We start from the raw sequence: 12,693 nt of genomic DNA, 5'->3' as shown, positions 1-12,693 counted from the left end.
TGCTCACATTCTTTGGCAAATTGGTCCAAGTGCCCGTTTTATGGAAGGAAAAGAGATGGAGAGCGAGGGGCCCACCCTGCTTCTTGGCTGCCAGGGAGGTGGGAGGGCTGACCAGGAAGCGAGGTGGTGAGTGTCGGTAAATTGAACACATCGGCCCCGAAGGGGAGTCCCGACCAGCAGGACCCTGGGCTGCAGAGGAGCCCTGGTCCCGGAGGAAGCCTCAGCAGGGTGGTGACCCTGGAGAAGACAGGGAACAGCTTTCCCCGGCCATTCGCCACCTTCCCAAGCTGGGGCTGCTACCCACAGAAGGTTAGGGAGTAACCTCAGCCAGGTTTTCTTTCACTTAATTTTTTTCTTATGTCCACCCAGCAGAATGGAGGCTCAAAGGCAGAAAATGAAGTCCTATTGCTGTCCGCCTGATGCTGGGATGGATTATACTTGCTCCATGAAAACCGGAGGGAGAGGTTCAGGTGGAAATGGGCCCCGGCCTGAAGTGAGCCGAGCTCTCAGACTCCTGGCTGCTGTCCCGCTGCCTCCTGTCCGCCAGGAGCCCAGTGAGGCCCTCCGATGCCTCCCGTTTCCAAGACAGGGATTCGCTGCTTTGGCTGCATTTGGAATCACCTGGAAGCTCTAAACACCATTCGCAGCTGGGCCCCCAGGGATTCTGGTTTAACTGGAGCAGGGGCTGCCCCGCGCAGCTGGGCTGTGCACCGTGAGCTGGAGGAGCCACCTGCAGGCTTCTTCCAGGGAAGGGCATCTGGCATCTCTCTGCCTGGCCTCGGCCATACTGCTGACTTGGGGTCAGAGCAGAGATAGAGAGATTCCTTTTCTACCTTGTTCATGTGCTGAGCAGATCTGTGCACTTGGACTCTCAGTGATGTGGATGCTGGGTGTCCAGGAAGGACAGGTAGAGACATAAGTGACATGTTTGGCCTCTAGATGCTGGCAGTGCCAGGTGCCCCTGGCACATGTACAAGTCAGGAATCCACAGGAAGCGCTAAACGTTTCCCCACCACCCCAGTCCCATCCAAGGCATCCCTCACCAGCCTTTCTGCTCATTATGGGACGTGGGTTGTCATGGTAATGGAGGAAGCTGGAAAGAAAGATCACATCCTCCCATGCTCTCAATGGCAACATAACTTTTCCTGGAGTGAATGAGTGCAGGTGAAAGGAGGATCACATTTTCTACAGAGGCGCTAGGAAGATCGGCATCCGTCTTCATTATTTATCTGATCTTCATTAGAGGACTCAGGGAAGCCACTCTTTGGAGGTGGGGGGAGAATTAGGAGAGACCCACATAAAGGGAACTTACAGTCAGAGAAGGGTTTTGTTGCCTACACTGTGGTAAATGATTGTTGATTTGGGGACAATGTGGCCTTCACTGTCTGCTTGAACTTTTGTTTCTGGGTTTGCTTGGGCTCTTGAATAAGCTCCAAGATATGACAAGCCCTCTCTTATCTTTCTGGCACATGTGAAAGATTCAAAAGATAGATTCTAGATTCTTGCATCAAACAGACCTGAATTAAGCTGTTTGATGATGAATTACAGACCTGAATTAAGCTGTTTGATGATGAATTCGATCTGGCGGACCATTTCAGCGTTGCCTTCTTTCATGAAGCAGCGAAGGATGTCCTCCATTCCCTAAGGCATTGGAGAGCAGCCGTTAACATGTCATAGTTTCAGCTAATCCCCCCAAACACTTCCTCCATTTGCACAAAGAAAATTCCTCAGCTCAGTGTTTTAAGTTACTTTTGTTCTTTTTATAATGCACAGTGAAATTATTTCCTTTTTGGTCAATTATCTGACCCAATTACAACACATTTAGTAAAAAACAAAGAAACAAACAAAAAAACACACATCTATCATACAATTTTACTGCATAAATATTTCCTTTAGTTTGGCAATATGTTGTTGGTTTTTGTTTTTGTTTTTTTTGGGGGGAGGGAGGAGGGTCTTTCCTGTGTTTTCCTTAAATTTATACACTGCCTTCCAGATTTTAGGGCCAAATTTGGTCTTTGCAAAGTAAAAATCTATGCTCAGGGAAATAAGTGAACAAATAGGACCTTCTTAAAAGCAGTAAATATTTTATTATTCAAAAGAAGTATAAAGTCATTACATTATATGTCATTTACTTTATTACAAAATACTGACATCATAACTTTCAATACTAACAGAATTTCAGGGAAATGCAGAGGTTAAGTGTCTGTTTCCCCTTCTCTTTCCTTGCATGATTTGAATGAGTATGTATGGCCTGATGAAGCCTTCTCACCACCGCAAGGGAAATGAGTACCTAATAATGAACTCAAAAGAGGAAGCAGAGTACAGAGGTGCAGGCAAAGAAATGGATCTAGTAACGTGTGGACCCTGGTCAAGCTGTGCCTGAAACTTATGCCTGGACTGTCCAGTTACATGAGCTAACAAGTTCCCTTCTCATGGAGGCCATGTTGGAATCCATAGCTCTAGCACCGAATTAAAGAAGCGCCAAGAGTAGATTTAAACATGGTGATTATCAGCATGTAAAGCAGAGCATCAGTCCTGGCTGGGTATCTCAGTTCGTTAGAGCATTGCCTGATACGCCAAGATGGTGGGGTTGATCCTGATCAGGGTACATACAAGAAGCAACCAATGAACACATAGATAAGTGGGAAACAAATCGATGTTTCTCTCTCCCCTGTCCTCCCTTTATCTAAATCAATAAAAAATAAATAAAGCAGAGCATCATCACCTTCTAAAGAGGTTAAATCTGGATTGTCATCCTAGCTCTCCCCAATTAATGTGTGACCTTGGTCACATTACTTTACCTCTCTTAACTTCCAAGTGAGGACAGCAACTTGAGCTACCATGAGAGATTTATTTATTTATTTATTTATTTAAAAATATATTTTATTTATTTTGTACAGAGAGGAAGGGAGAGAGATAGAGAGTCAGAAACATCAATGAGAGAGAGTCATCGATCAGCTGCCTCTTGCACACCCCCTACTGGGGATATGCCCGCAACCAAGGTACATGCCCTTGACCGGAATCGAACCCGGGACCCTTCAGTTCCCAAGCCGACGCTCTATCCATTGAGCCAAACTGGTCTCGGCTAACATGAGAGTTTTAAAGATAAAGAATATAGTTGGGTGTTGGTTTTGTAGGTGAATATATTTGTCAAATGCACATGTAGGGACTGTGCATTTCATTGTAAATTAAGCCTAAAATTATAGTGTCTAGTCCAATGGCGAGCACCCAGCCGATGCTCAATTAAGGGGTGAGGCTGTGCTTGTTGAGGGGCTTGTGGCTCAGAAGAGACAGCTGGCAGGTAAAGGAGGCTCCCAGTGACAGCAGAGTGAGAAGGGGGTGAGGACGGAACCGTAGGGAACAGAAACACTCAGCTAGCAGGCAGAGGTCGGTAAGCGCTCAGGAGAACCTGAAGGAGGGTAGGGAGGAACGAGCTCTGGAAAGCCCTTAAGTCAATATGAGCATTTCAAAGCAGGCGAGGTCAGCAGTGCTGAGGGCTCCTGCGGGACCAGTCAGACACCTGGGCTTGTCTGACCAAAGCAATAGGCCCTTCACTGTCAGGAAAGCTGAGTGTATGCCTCTCCATCTCCTAAACTGGTCTCTGCATTCTCCACCTCCCCCAAGGTGAGGGCCAGAGAAGGAAGAGCATATGAAGCGAAAGCAGTATAAGCCCTAAAAGGCCAAAGAACAGGGTCGCCACTCACCAGTCAAGGTCAATGTCTTTAATATTTTCACCAGCGGAGTGAGATGTTCACTCAGGCTCTCCTCTATCTTTTCTTTCCCAGACGTGACTTTTGCAAACAATCATCTGCTCATATATTGAAAAATCTCCCCCCCCCCCCCCCACTTGCCCTCTTGCATGTACTAGTAGCTCTAGCTCAGTTGTTACTTGGGGTTTAAAAAAAAAAAGAAAAGAAAATTACAACTTCCTTCTCTGTAATTAGAAGGACCATTTGAGGAAAGATTTCTTAATAAACAATCCCATGGGCACAGGACCCAGATTCTGCCAATCAATGTACCCGCGTGAGACTGGTTTGAAAGTGGGTGATGTGACAGGTGGGAAGCAGGGGCATCCAGTCCTTGGGGTCCAGCAGAGGCAGCTTTTTCTCTTTGCTTCACAGGCGTGAGCCATGGGCCTGGGGTCATGGTACAAGCTGCCATGGTCCAGCTGTTACTGGGGCAGCCTATGGAGCACGTGGGCATCCTCCTGGCCCTGCGGCTGCTAACCCAGCTCCTGACTGGGCACCTGGTCTGCGCCAGCCCGGCAGAACGTTTGGCAGGTTTACCTCCCCGGGGAGCGCTCCCGCCCATCGGTGCGGTGGGCTAGGGCAGCCCCACTGCCCTGCTCTGCTCTCCGGCCCAGACTGTGACAGTCTCTCCAAGTTCACAGGGGCTCCAGGGCACTCATGTATCTTGTTCTCCCTATTATTTAAAACCACGTGGTAGCACTTGGTACTAACATATTTTTATGTAGCCTCGGTCATTTCCCACAAGTACACAAATGTTTTACACAGTTGCAAAAGCAGAGTTGTTATACTGTCATATAGTCTGCTTTTATCTCTCATTTTTCCGCACTGCCTCACACTGCTTTTCCTAATTATCATCGTCAATAGCTATTAGTCCTGCGAGCAAAAGGACATTGTTTCATTAGCAATTCCTCTGTTACCAGGAACTCGTGCTGCTCCCAGTTTTCGCTATTACAAACGTGTTGATAGCACGGTGAAGACCCGGGGGGAAGGGGTGTAGAGGGGGGCCGTAGAGGGAGAAAGGGGACACCTGTAATACTTTCAATAATAAAGATACATTTTAAAAATTGATTTCAGAGAAGAAGGGAGAGGGGAAAGAGAGATAGAAACATCAGTGAGAGAGAATCATTGATCGGCTGCCTCCTGCAGGCCCCCAGTGGAGATCCAGCCTGAAACCCAGGCAGGTGTCCTGACCAGAAATCGAACTGTGACCTCCTGGTTCATAGTATGATGCTCAACCACTGAGCCATGCTGGTGGGCAATAAATTAAAAACAAAACAAAACAAAAACACGTTGAGATGTGTATCTTCTGGTAAAGCTCCTTTTCTGCATAGATGAGCAGAGGAAAATAAACGAGTCAGAGGTTTTAGTGGTTTCTCACGGAGACGGCCAACTGCCTTCGGAAAGGGCTGTGCACTCCGAGAACACCAGCAGGCTGAGAAGGCGGCTCTGCCTCCACTTCCCCAGCACACGAGGAGCTGAGGAAGGTGATGAGATTATGATGTTTTCCCCCCCTCATGGCCTGGTTAGCTTTATTCCAGTCACATGCAAAAAGAATCTAATTCCTTTATCAATTGAAAAACTTCCTCAGGGGTAAGAGTGAACTGTGGGACATCTCAGGGTTTTGAGAGTTTGGCCACAATCTCCCTTAGAGGCCTCTCTTAAGAACAGTTAAGTAGGCAGCCACTTAGGTGCTGTGTCCAGAAGCTTCCCTGCTCAGGCTGCTGGGTTCCTCCCGACCTTGACTCCAACGCCTGTTAAAATGCCAGAGGGAGGCTATGCTGCTTACACCTTTCCCAAGTGGTCCCACAAGACAGTAATTCAGAGGCTGTCTAAAGGCGTGTCTGAAATCATAAAGGAAAACTTGAAGAGATTCAACTAGAACTAAAGCCTGGGCTGCCCGGGCTGAAATCCTGGCTAACACAATGCGAGAATCTCAGCCAGGACCATTCCACTACCGGCTCCTGAACTTGGTCCCACAGAAACAGAGGGGGATAAAAACGTTTTTAAGCCACTAAGCTTTGGGGTAATTTGTTATGCAGCAATAGACAGCTCTTACAAGCAGCAACACTTTCATTTCCAAACATTTGGGGATTTCCTAGATACCTTGTTTAGTCAACCTTTTTTCTGCCCTGTTATTGCTCTGTCCTCTCCTGCTAGGGCTCCAGTTAAGACCTCTGGTCATGGTCACAGTCTCTGAGCTCTTTCCCTCTCCTTCTCCTCCCCATCACCCCTGGCCAGGATGACCTCTAGGAACCACCCTCTCTAACATCTTACAACTTCGTGTCTCCCCTCCCTGCTTGGTCCCTGTCCCTTCACTGCCATCCCCTCTGCCTTCTCCACCCTGCAGGTCTTTCCTCCATGCTGCCTTTCACCCTTTTAATTCCATGTCGCCTCCATTCTTTCTTTCTCTGCAGCCCAGGTTTTGTTCCTTGTGCCCTGGTTGGCTGACAATTCCTCTCTCCCACCTGAATGACTATAATGCAGAATTTAATCACTTTTATTCTCCCCTGTTCTTAAAAAAATTAAACAAATTTTTAATTTAAAAGCAGTAGACAATTAAGGCCCACTGTTGACTGCAACCACACAGAACAGCTAAACGAGTTGTTATCTCTGGTCTAACTGATGGTGTAATTTAGATGACCAACTAGAAATTGAACAATTCTTCTAAGTAAGCAAAACAAAGTGGAAGGCCATGTCTTGTTGGCGCCATACTGGGGGTCAAGCCTGCATGTGCCCTGACAGGGAATCGAACCACAACCTCTCGGTTCACAGGCCGATGCTCAACCACTGAACCATGACAGCTGGACTATCACAGCATTTAATAAGCACACTGTTAACGGGGTTTCACACTCTCTATCCCATCCCAGGGACAAAACTCCAAGGTTTGGGGGATCAGATCTAAATACATCTGTCATCGCCAGACATGACACTAACCACCTGTGGCTTGTTGTATACTTTGAATACAAGCACTAACGTAGACACAGTAAAAACTGAATTCACGGTTTAGCAATCAAGACAAGTCCGGCTGTATGCCATCTTCTCCAGCCTTTCTGTCCATTAGGCTGCTCTAGAATGTCTGCAGATTCAGAGAGTTTTGATTGTACCAATTCTCAGGCTGCCATGACTCCTCCAGGAATCCTGCAGGTGAATCTGAGTGATGTTTTCTCCATCTCACCATTCTCCTGCTAAGCTTCTGCTACTACGAAATCCATACGCATCCCCCAAGCCCCAAATTTACATGAGTCATTTAAATTTAAAAAAGAATGTCGATAACTTTCCAAAAATAAACCTGCTGGAAAGTTTTTAACACTGTGGTTCTTAATCACTGAAGGGATCCCTTGAGAATCTGATAAAAGCTACAGACTTTCATAAAATAACTGCAAATATAGGGTGTCCCAGAAAAATGTATACACACACTCTGGGAAATGATAAAGGCTGTGTTTATTCAAATACATTTCATTTTCAAAATTGAACCATCGGCTGTTAAAGTGTGTGTCCACTTTGGGGGACATCCTGATGTATCTAGTGTACAATTCTGGGGGTTCATGAACTATCTAAGAGCCCTCAGTGGGGCTGGCCCAGGAAGCCCTTGCTCTCACAGTGACAGTGGCACTGACAGAAGCGGACAGGTCTCAGAGTGTTTCTTACCATCGCTCTCGCTTCCTCACGAACGGACGGGATAGAGAGGATGCTGTACAGCGCTCCATTCACATACGGCTGTATCTTTAAGGGGAGAAAAAAACAGTCATTTGCAAGTTCTCACATACTATACAACGCAATTATCAAACAGCACAGTTGAGACCCTCTGGCTGATGAGGACGGTGAGTGTCTCCAAATGACAGATGTTCTCCATTTGCATGTCCCCGTGACAGCTGTAACGAAGAGTTCAGAATCAGCCATTGGTCATCCAGGCTGGCAACTCAAGAGTCATCACCGATTCCTCTCTGTTTTTACTCTCCTTTGTGGAGTCCCCACACTGTCTTTGATGGGAACCCCTTTCCCACCCGCATGCTACTGTCCTTGTTCAGACAACATGTCCATGATCTAGGCTACATCAAACTCCAAACGAGTCTCTACCTTTAATTCGCATCCTTTAATCCAACTGTCACACCACTGCCCAAATCCCCGCTCTCCCTACCTCGGCCACCGGCCACAGTCTGCCTGGGCCCTCGGCCTTCTCACCTCCTTAGTGCAGCACGCAGTACCCTTCAGGATTTGGCTTCTATCGCCACCCTCCCTGCCGCCATGAAGTGCACACTGCAGAGTCCACACTGTGTAGGGGACGCCCTCATCTCGTTGAGACATGCCTGTGCCTGAGCCCCAGTTCTAATAGTTCACTTTGCTGGGTGCACTCCCCACTAAAAAACTATGACTCCTCCTCTCACACCAGCTCAGAGGCTCTGCTCTGCCCCTCACGTGCCTCCACCACTGGACTGGAGCCGGTGTAGTTGAGATTTATACTTGTTTCTCCTGTTTTACTCACAGAGGTGCACTTAACAGGTGGCAAGAGTTGGAGGCAACCAAAGTGGGCAGACCTGGGGAGCAGGCACCCTGGGGAGGGGGCACCTTGGGGAAGGGGCAGGGAAAGTGGGAGGGCTGTGAATGGAAGCCCATATTGCAGTAGTGAGAGCTGTTCATCAGAGATGTGTACAGAGCAACACAGAAAGGTCCCGAAAACACGGAAAATGTAAGGAAAGTAATGAGATCTAGACTGCAACACTATTTATATAAAATAAACACATATAACATTAATGCATTTTCAGACTACCTACATGTCCACAGACACATGTTAATCACAATAGAGGAAAATCACCATGCGGGGAATGAAGCACCATGGAAGACAAGGAGAAAAATAACTGAGGAGGCAGCCGCACAGGCCGGTGCTGGTGGTGTGCCAATAAGGGAGGCGTGGCGGGAAGACTTCCTGCTCCTGAGTCTAGAATTCAGAAATTACGAACGCTCTGAAGCAGCTTATACAAATACTCTCAGCAGGGAGAGTGTGGTAAGTGTCCTCGGCCAGCCCTCCCAAGCCCTGGTGGCTGAGTACCTCGTGGTTTTCATGGCCCAGCAGATCCGAAAGGACTTTCAGCACGAGGCCTGCCACCGAGGCACACATGTTCTTCCCTTAAGAAAACAAAACAAAACAAACATGACGTGTCTAAACTCAGAAGCACAGTTCCAGGTCAGTCTCTGCTTATGAGCTGTGTCACCTTGGGTCAGTCACTTAACCAACCTGGGCCCAATTTCTTCCTCTGGGATCCGCAGACCATTAATATCTACCTCAAAGGATGACGTGGAACGAAGTACAGGAATAGACTGGCAACCCCTGTGCTCAGCAAATGGGGTTATTTTCCTTCAGGCAGAGCACAAGCTCTTCATCACAGTGAAATTCTGCCTCACACAGACCATCACCATCAAAATCACACAGGTCACCCAAACACTCACTGCAGATAAACCAAGGGTAGTGAGAAAAGCTGACTATAAACTAGTAATGGTTAGAGGCTCTGACTTTGAGCACAGGCTAGTTTTAAAACAGAAGACTGAAGCAGTCATTTACTCAGTCAGCAACACCGTGCCTCAGCTCACAAAGCATCCGAGGGCGAAGGAGCTGCTTACAAACAGCCCTGAGCCACGTAGCCACGCCACCTGCCAACACTGGGCTGCTCAGCGGAGCTCAGCCTCAGGCTGGCCTTGGCACCTCTTTTAAGGAAGCTTCTTTCACCACAGGGAACACATCGCTTAAGTGGGACGGAGCCTGTAGAAAGCTGACATCATTACCTTTATTGATCAAGTACCCGAACGACCTGTGATTAAGGGCAGGCAGCAGGCTAGGCCACCAACTTAATCCTGTACAATCTTGGGAACATGCTTCTCTGCCTTCAGACAGAAGGGATTCTAATTCTTAACCTCCTACCTTTGAGTCACGCAATGAAGATGAAGAAAAACATGAATTAATTTAATTCCCTCTTAATGCAGCTACTACATATACATATTGCATATAGGTGGTTATATACGTATTTGGAAATTTCTATATAGCTATAAAACATTCTTTCCAAGGCCAGACTGGTATTTTGGCTTCAGGGATTCACACCTTGATACCCAGTTGGAAATGCTTTACACTCCTCCTGTCTCTGGTTTTCTACAAGGGAGACTAGAGGAAGCCATGACAGGCTACTGGGTCATCAGATTCGAGGGTCAGGACCTCTCCCCTCCCACACACCAGAGCCTGGGCTGGGGCCTGGAGCCGGGGCCTGGGCTGGGAGGCTGTGAGACCTGCACTCCGGAGGCAGAGGTTCATGAGCAGGGCCACCGAGTACTCCAGCGTGTAGTCGGACAGGCAATCGGGCTCCTTCAGAATGTCGATCAGCCAGAAGATGAGGCCATCCTGAATCATGGCTGTCTGCAGCGGGCGCCTGGGGGAAACAGCCCACAGGTCAATTCATGCTGGTGAGAAACTTCATATAGGAGGACACAGCAACAGCAAGGCATGTCAGAGAAGAACAAGTGCACGAGATACTGATGTGGAGGAATATTTCACTGTCAGACCCATACAACTGAAACAACAAATTCTTTACCTTTCATGGGTATGATTAAGAGTTTAAAGAAAGGCCGAAACCGGTTTGGCTCAATGGATAGAACGTCGGCTTGGGGACTGAAGGGTCCCGGGTTCGATTCCGGTCAAGGGCATGTACCTTGGTTGCGGGCATATCCCCAGTAGGGGGTGTGCAAGAGGCAGCTGATCAATGACTCTCTCTCATCGATGTTTCTAACTCTCTATCTCTCTCCCTTCCTCTCTGTACAAAATCAATAAAATACTTTAAAAAAAAAAAAGAGTTTAAAGAAAGATAAGGTAGTAAGGAGGCCTCCTACTTTGAATTCCTTTCCAATATTTAAAATATTTATTGATAGTTTTTGGTCTACTTAACCCAGGAAGCAGAGCCATAGAAATAGTTCACTGACAAACAAATATTTACTGAACTCCAGTCTACTGTCATCTAACTTAGGCATTCTGCTCTGTGAAAAAATAAAGAAAACATAAGAGAGAAGCAAAAACAAACAAACAAAAAAACCAAACCAAAACAAAACAAAACAAAAAAGCCCAGCTCAATACCATTTTGATTCAGATCTCTACAGAGTAAGGATGACTTAGTGACCTGGATAATACAATTTACACAGAACTATATTCCCCCCAAAGTCCAGATGTCACAGCTTACAAAATGCAGTGCCTCATCGGAATGTGCCATGGTGCCTATCAGCACGCAGGCCTTAAGAACTGATAACCCTGAGCCTGATACCACCATGAGAAGTTGTCTGAATTCTCTGAAAATCTAAGCAATGCTGTGCATCTCCTGAGGGACAGGTCATGGTGAGACTGCCAGTGGATGGCACCTGCTCGTGCTGGTCTTCGCACCCACGGGTGACTGTTAGGAGCATACAGTGAGGACACACACTCCTGGTAAGCCTAGCTACTTTCTACCTTCATTGTAGAGACCATGGAAAACATTAGCATGTTTTCAGAACAAAAAGCTCAAATGACTGTTTGGAGGAAAAGGAAAAATTGTAAGTAAATATTTGCATTGCCAGGCGGAAGTATTTCTTCCCCTTATCTTAGCTGTTATTTAACTAAGCTATTGAATTTCTAAAAATTTTCCAGTTGGCTATTATCTTTTTAAACAAACAGAAATGAAGTGTTTATGTGATCTGAGGAAGTAATAACTCTGGAGATTATTCACAGTTCTTTTCAATTCATAGAGTCAGGATAAGAAATTTTCATTGGCAGGAACCTGGCAAAAAGCAAGAGCTGATTACGTGCCACTTTTTCCCACTAAGCATACACACACGTAGATTGTCATTTGGCAGACTGGCAGGTCACTCACACTGATGGGAAGGAAGTGTGTTCAGGAAAGGTTGAGGACTCGAGGTAATAGAATTCTTAATAAAATCAAAGAGAAAGCAAGGTGGTCATGAGGGACTGTGGATGCTGGAAGAATCAGCTTAGGATCCAGCAATTCCACTCCTAGATACCTATCCAGGAGAAATGAAAGCATGGCCACACAAAGACCCGTATGCTCCCTAGCTGGTTTGCTCAGTGGATACAGTGTCAGCCTGAAGGGTCCTGGGCACATGCCCAGGTTGTGGGCTCAATCCCCAGTAGGGGGCATGCAGGAGGCAGCTGATCAATAATTCTCTCTCATTATTGATGTTTCTCTCTCTCTCTTTCTCTCTCTTCTCTCTCTCTCTCTCTCTCTCTCTCTCCATTTCCCTTCCTCTCTGAAATCAATTTTAAAAAACCAAAATATATTGTATAAAAAGACTTGTATGCAAAGTTCACAGGGGCATCTTGCATAATAGCCCAAAGTGGAAAGAACCCCAAATATCCACTCACTGAGGATTGTGGTCTCTCCACATAATAGAATGCCATTCAGCAATACAAAGGAACAAAGCACAACACATGCTATATAACATGGATGAACCTCAAAAACACTGTGCTAAGTGGAAAAAGCCAGTCACAAAGGAGCCACCTTATCTGATTCCAGTTAATCAAACATCCAGGACAGGGAAGTCTACAGGAAGCAGAGTTGTGGGTACCTGGGCTCAGGGTCGGACTTAGGAATGACTGTAAACAGGCATGAAGCTCCTTCTGTGGTGATGTGAATGTTCTAAAATTAGACTATGGTGATGGCTGTACAACTCTGTAATATACTAAAAATCACTGAACTGTACACTTAAAATGGGTGAATTTGGTGGTATGTAAAGCACACCTCAATAAAGCTAGGGATTAAAAAAGAAAGCTGTGAGGACACCAGACCTGGCTAAAGAAGGGGTGTCTGACTTTAAATTTCTAATGCGGAGCAGTTCTAAGTCACAACAGTGTCAGGGCTGAGACGCCAGGGTGTGCTTCTGGGACACGTGGACAAGGTCCTGGAGCGCCTCGCCCACCTGC

The 12,693-nt window shown here is 46.7% G+C and overlaps 1 protein-coding gene across 3 annotated transcripts in view; it reads right to left on the bottom strand.

Annotated features, from left to right (window-relative positions):
* ARMC9 (armadillo repeat containing 9) overlaps positions 1–12,693 on the bottom strand; it is a 108,623-nt gene that overhangs the window by 56,681 nt on the left and 39,249 nt on the right. For all 3 annotated transcript variants that reach the window (XM_045575377.1, XM_036421446.2, XM_045575378.1), the window contains 4 exons: positions 10,023–10,162; positions 8,797–8,873; positions 7,398–7,472; positions 1,551–1,641 (listed from right to left, as the gene is read on the bottom strand). In XM_045575377.1, coding sequence (XP_045431333.1) covers positions 1,551–1,641; positions 7,398–7,472; positions 8,797–8,873; positions 10,023–10,162 — 383 coding nt within the window. The remainder of the gene's footprint in view (positions 1–1,550; positions 1,642–7,397; positions 7,473–8,796; positions 8,874–10,022; positions 10,163–12,693) is intronic.

This window comes from Pipistrellus kuhlii, unplaced genomic scaffold (assembly GCF_014108245.1).
Source record: "Pipistrellus kuhlii isolate mPipKuh1 unplaced genomic scaffold, mPipKuh1.p scaffold_m20_p_7, whole genome shotgun sequence".
Taxonomy (NCBI): domain Eukaryota; kingdom Metazoa; phylum Chordata; class Mammalia; order Chiroptera; family Vespertilionidae; genus Pipistrellus; species Pipistrellus kuhlii.
The sequence above is the reverse complement of the archived record's forward strand: the minus strand, read 5'-3'. Positions and strand labels throughout refer to the sequence as shown.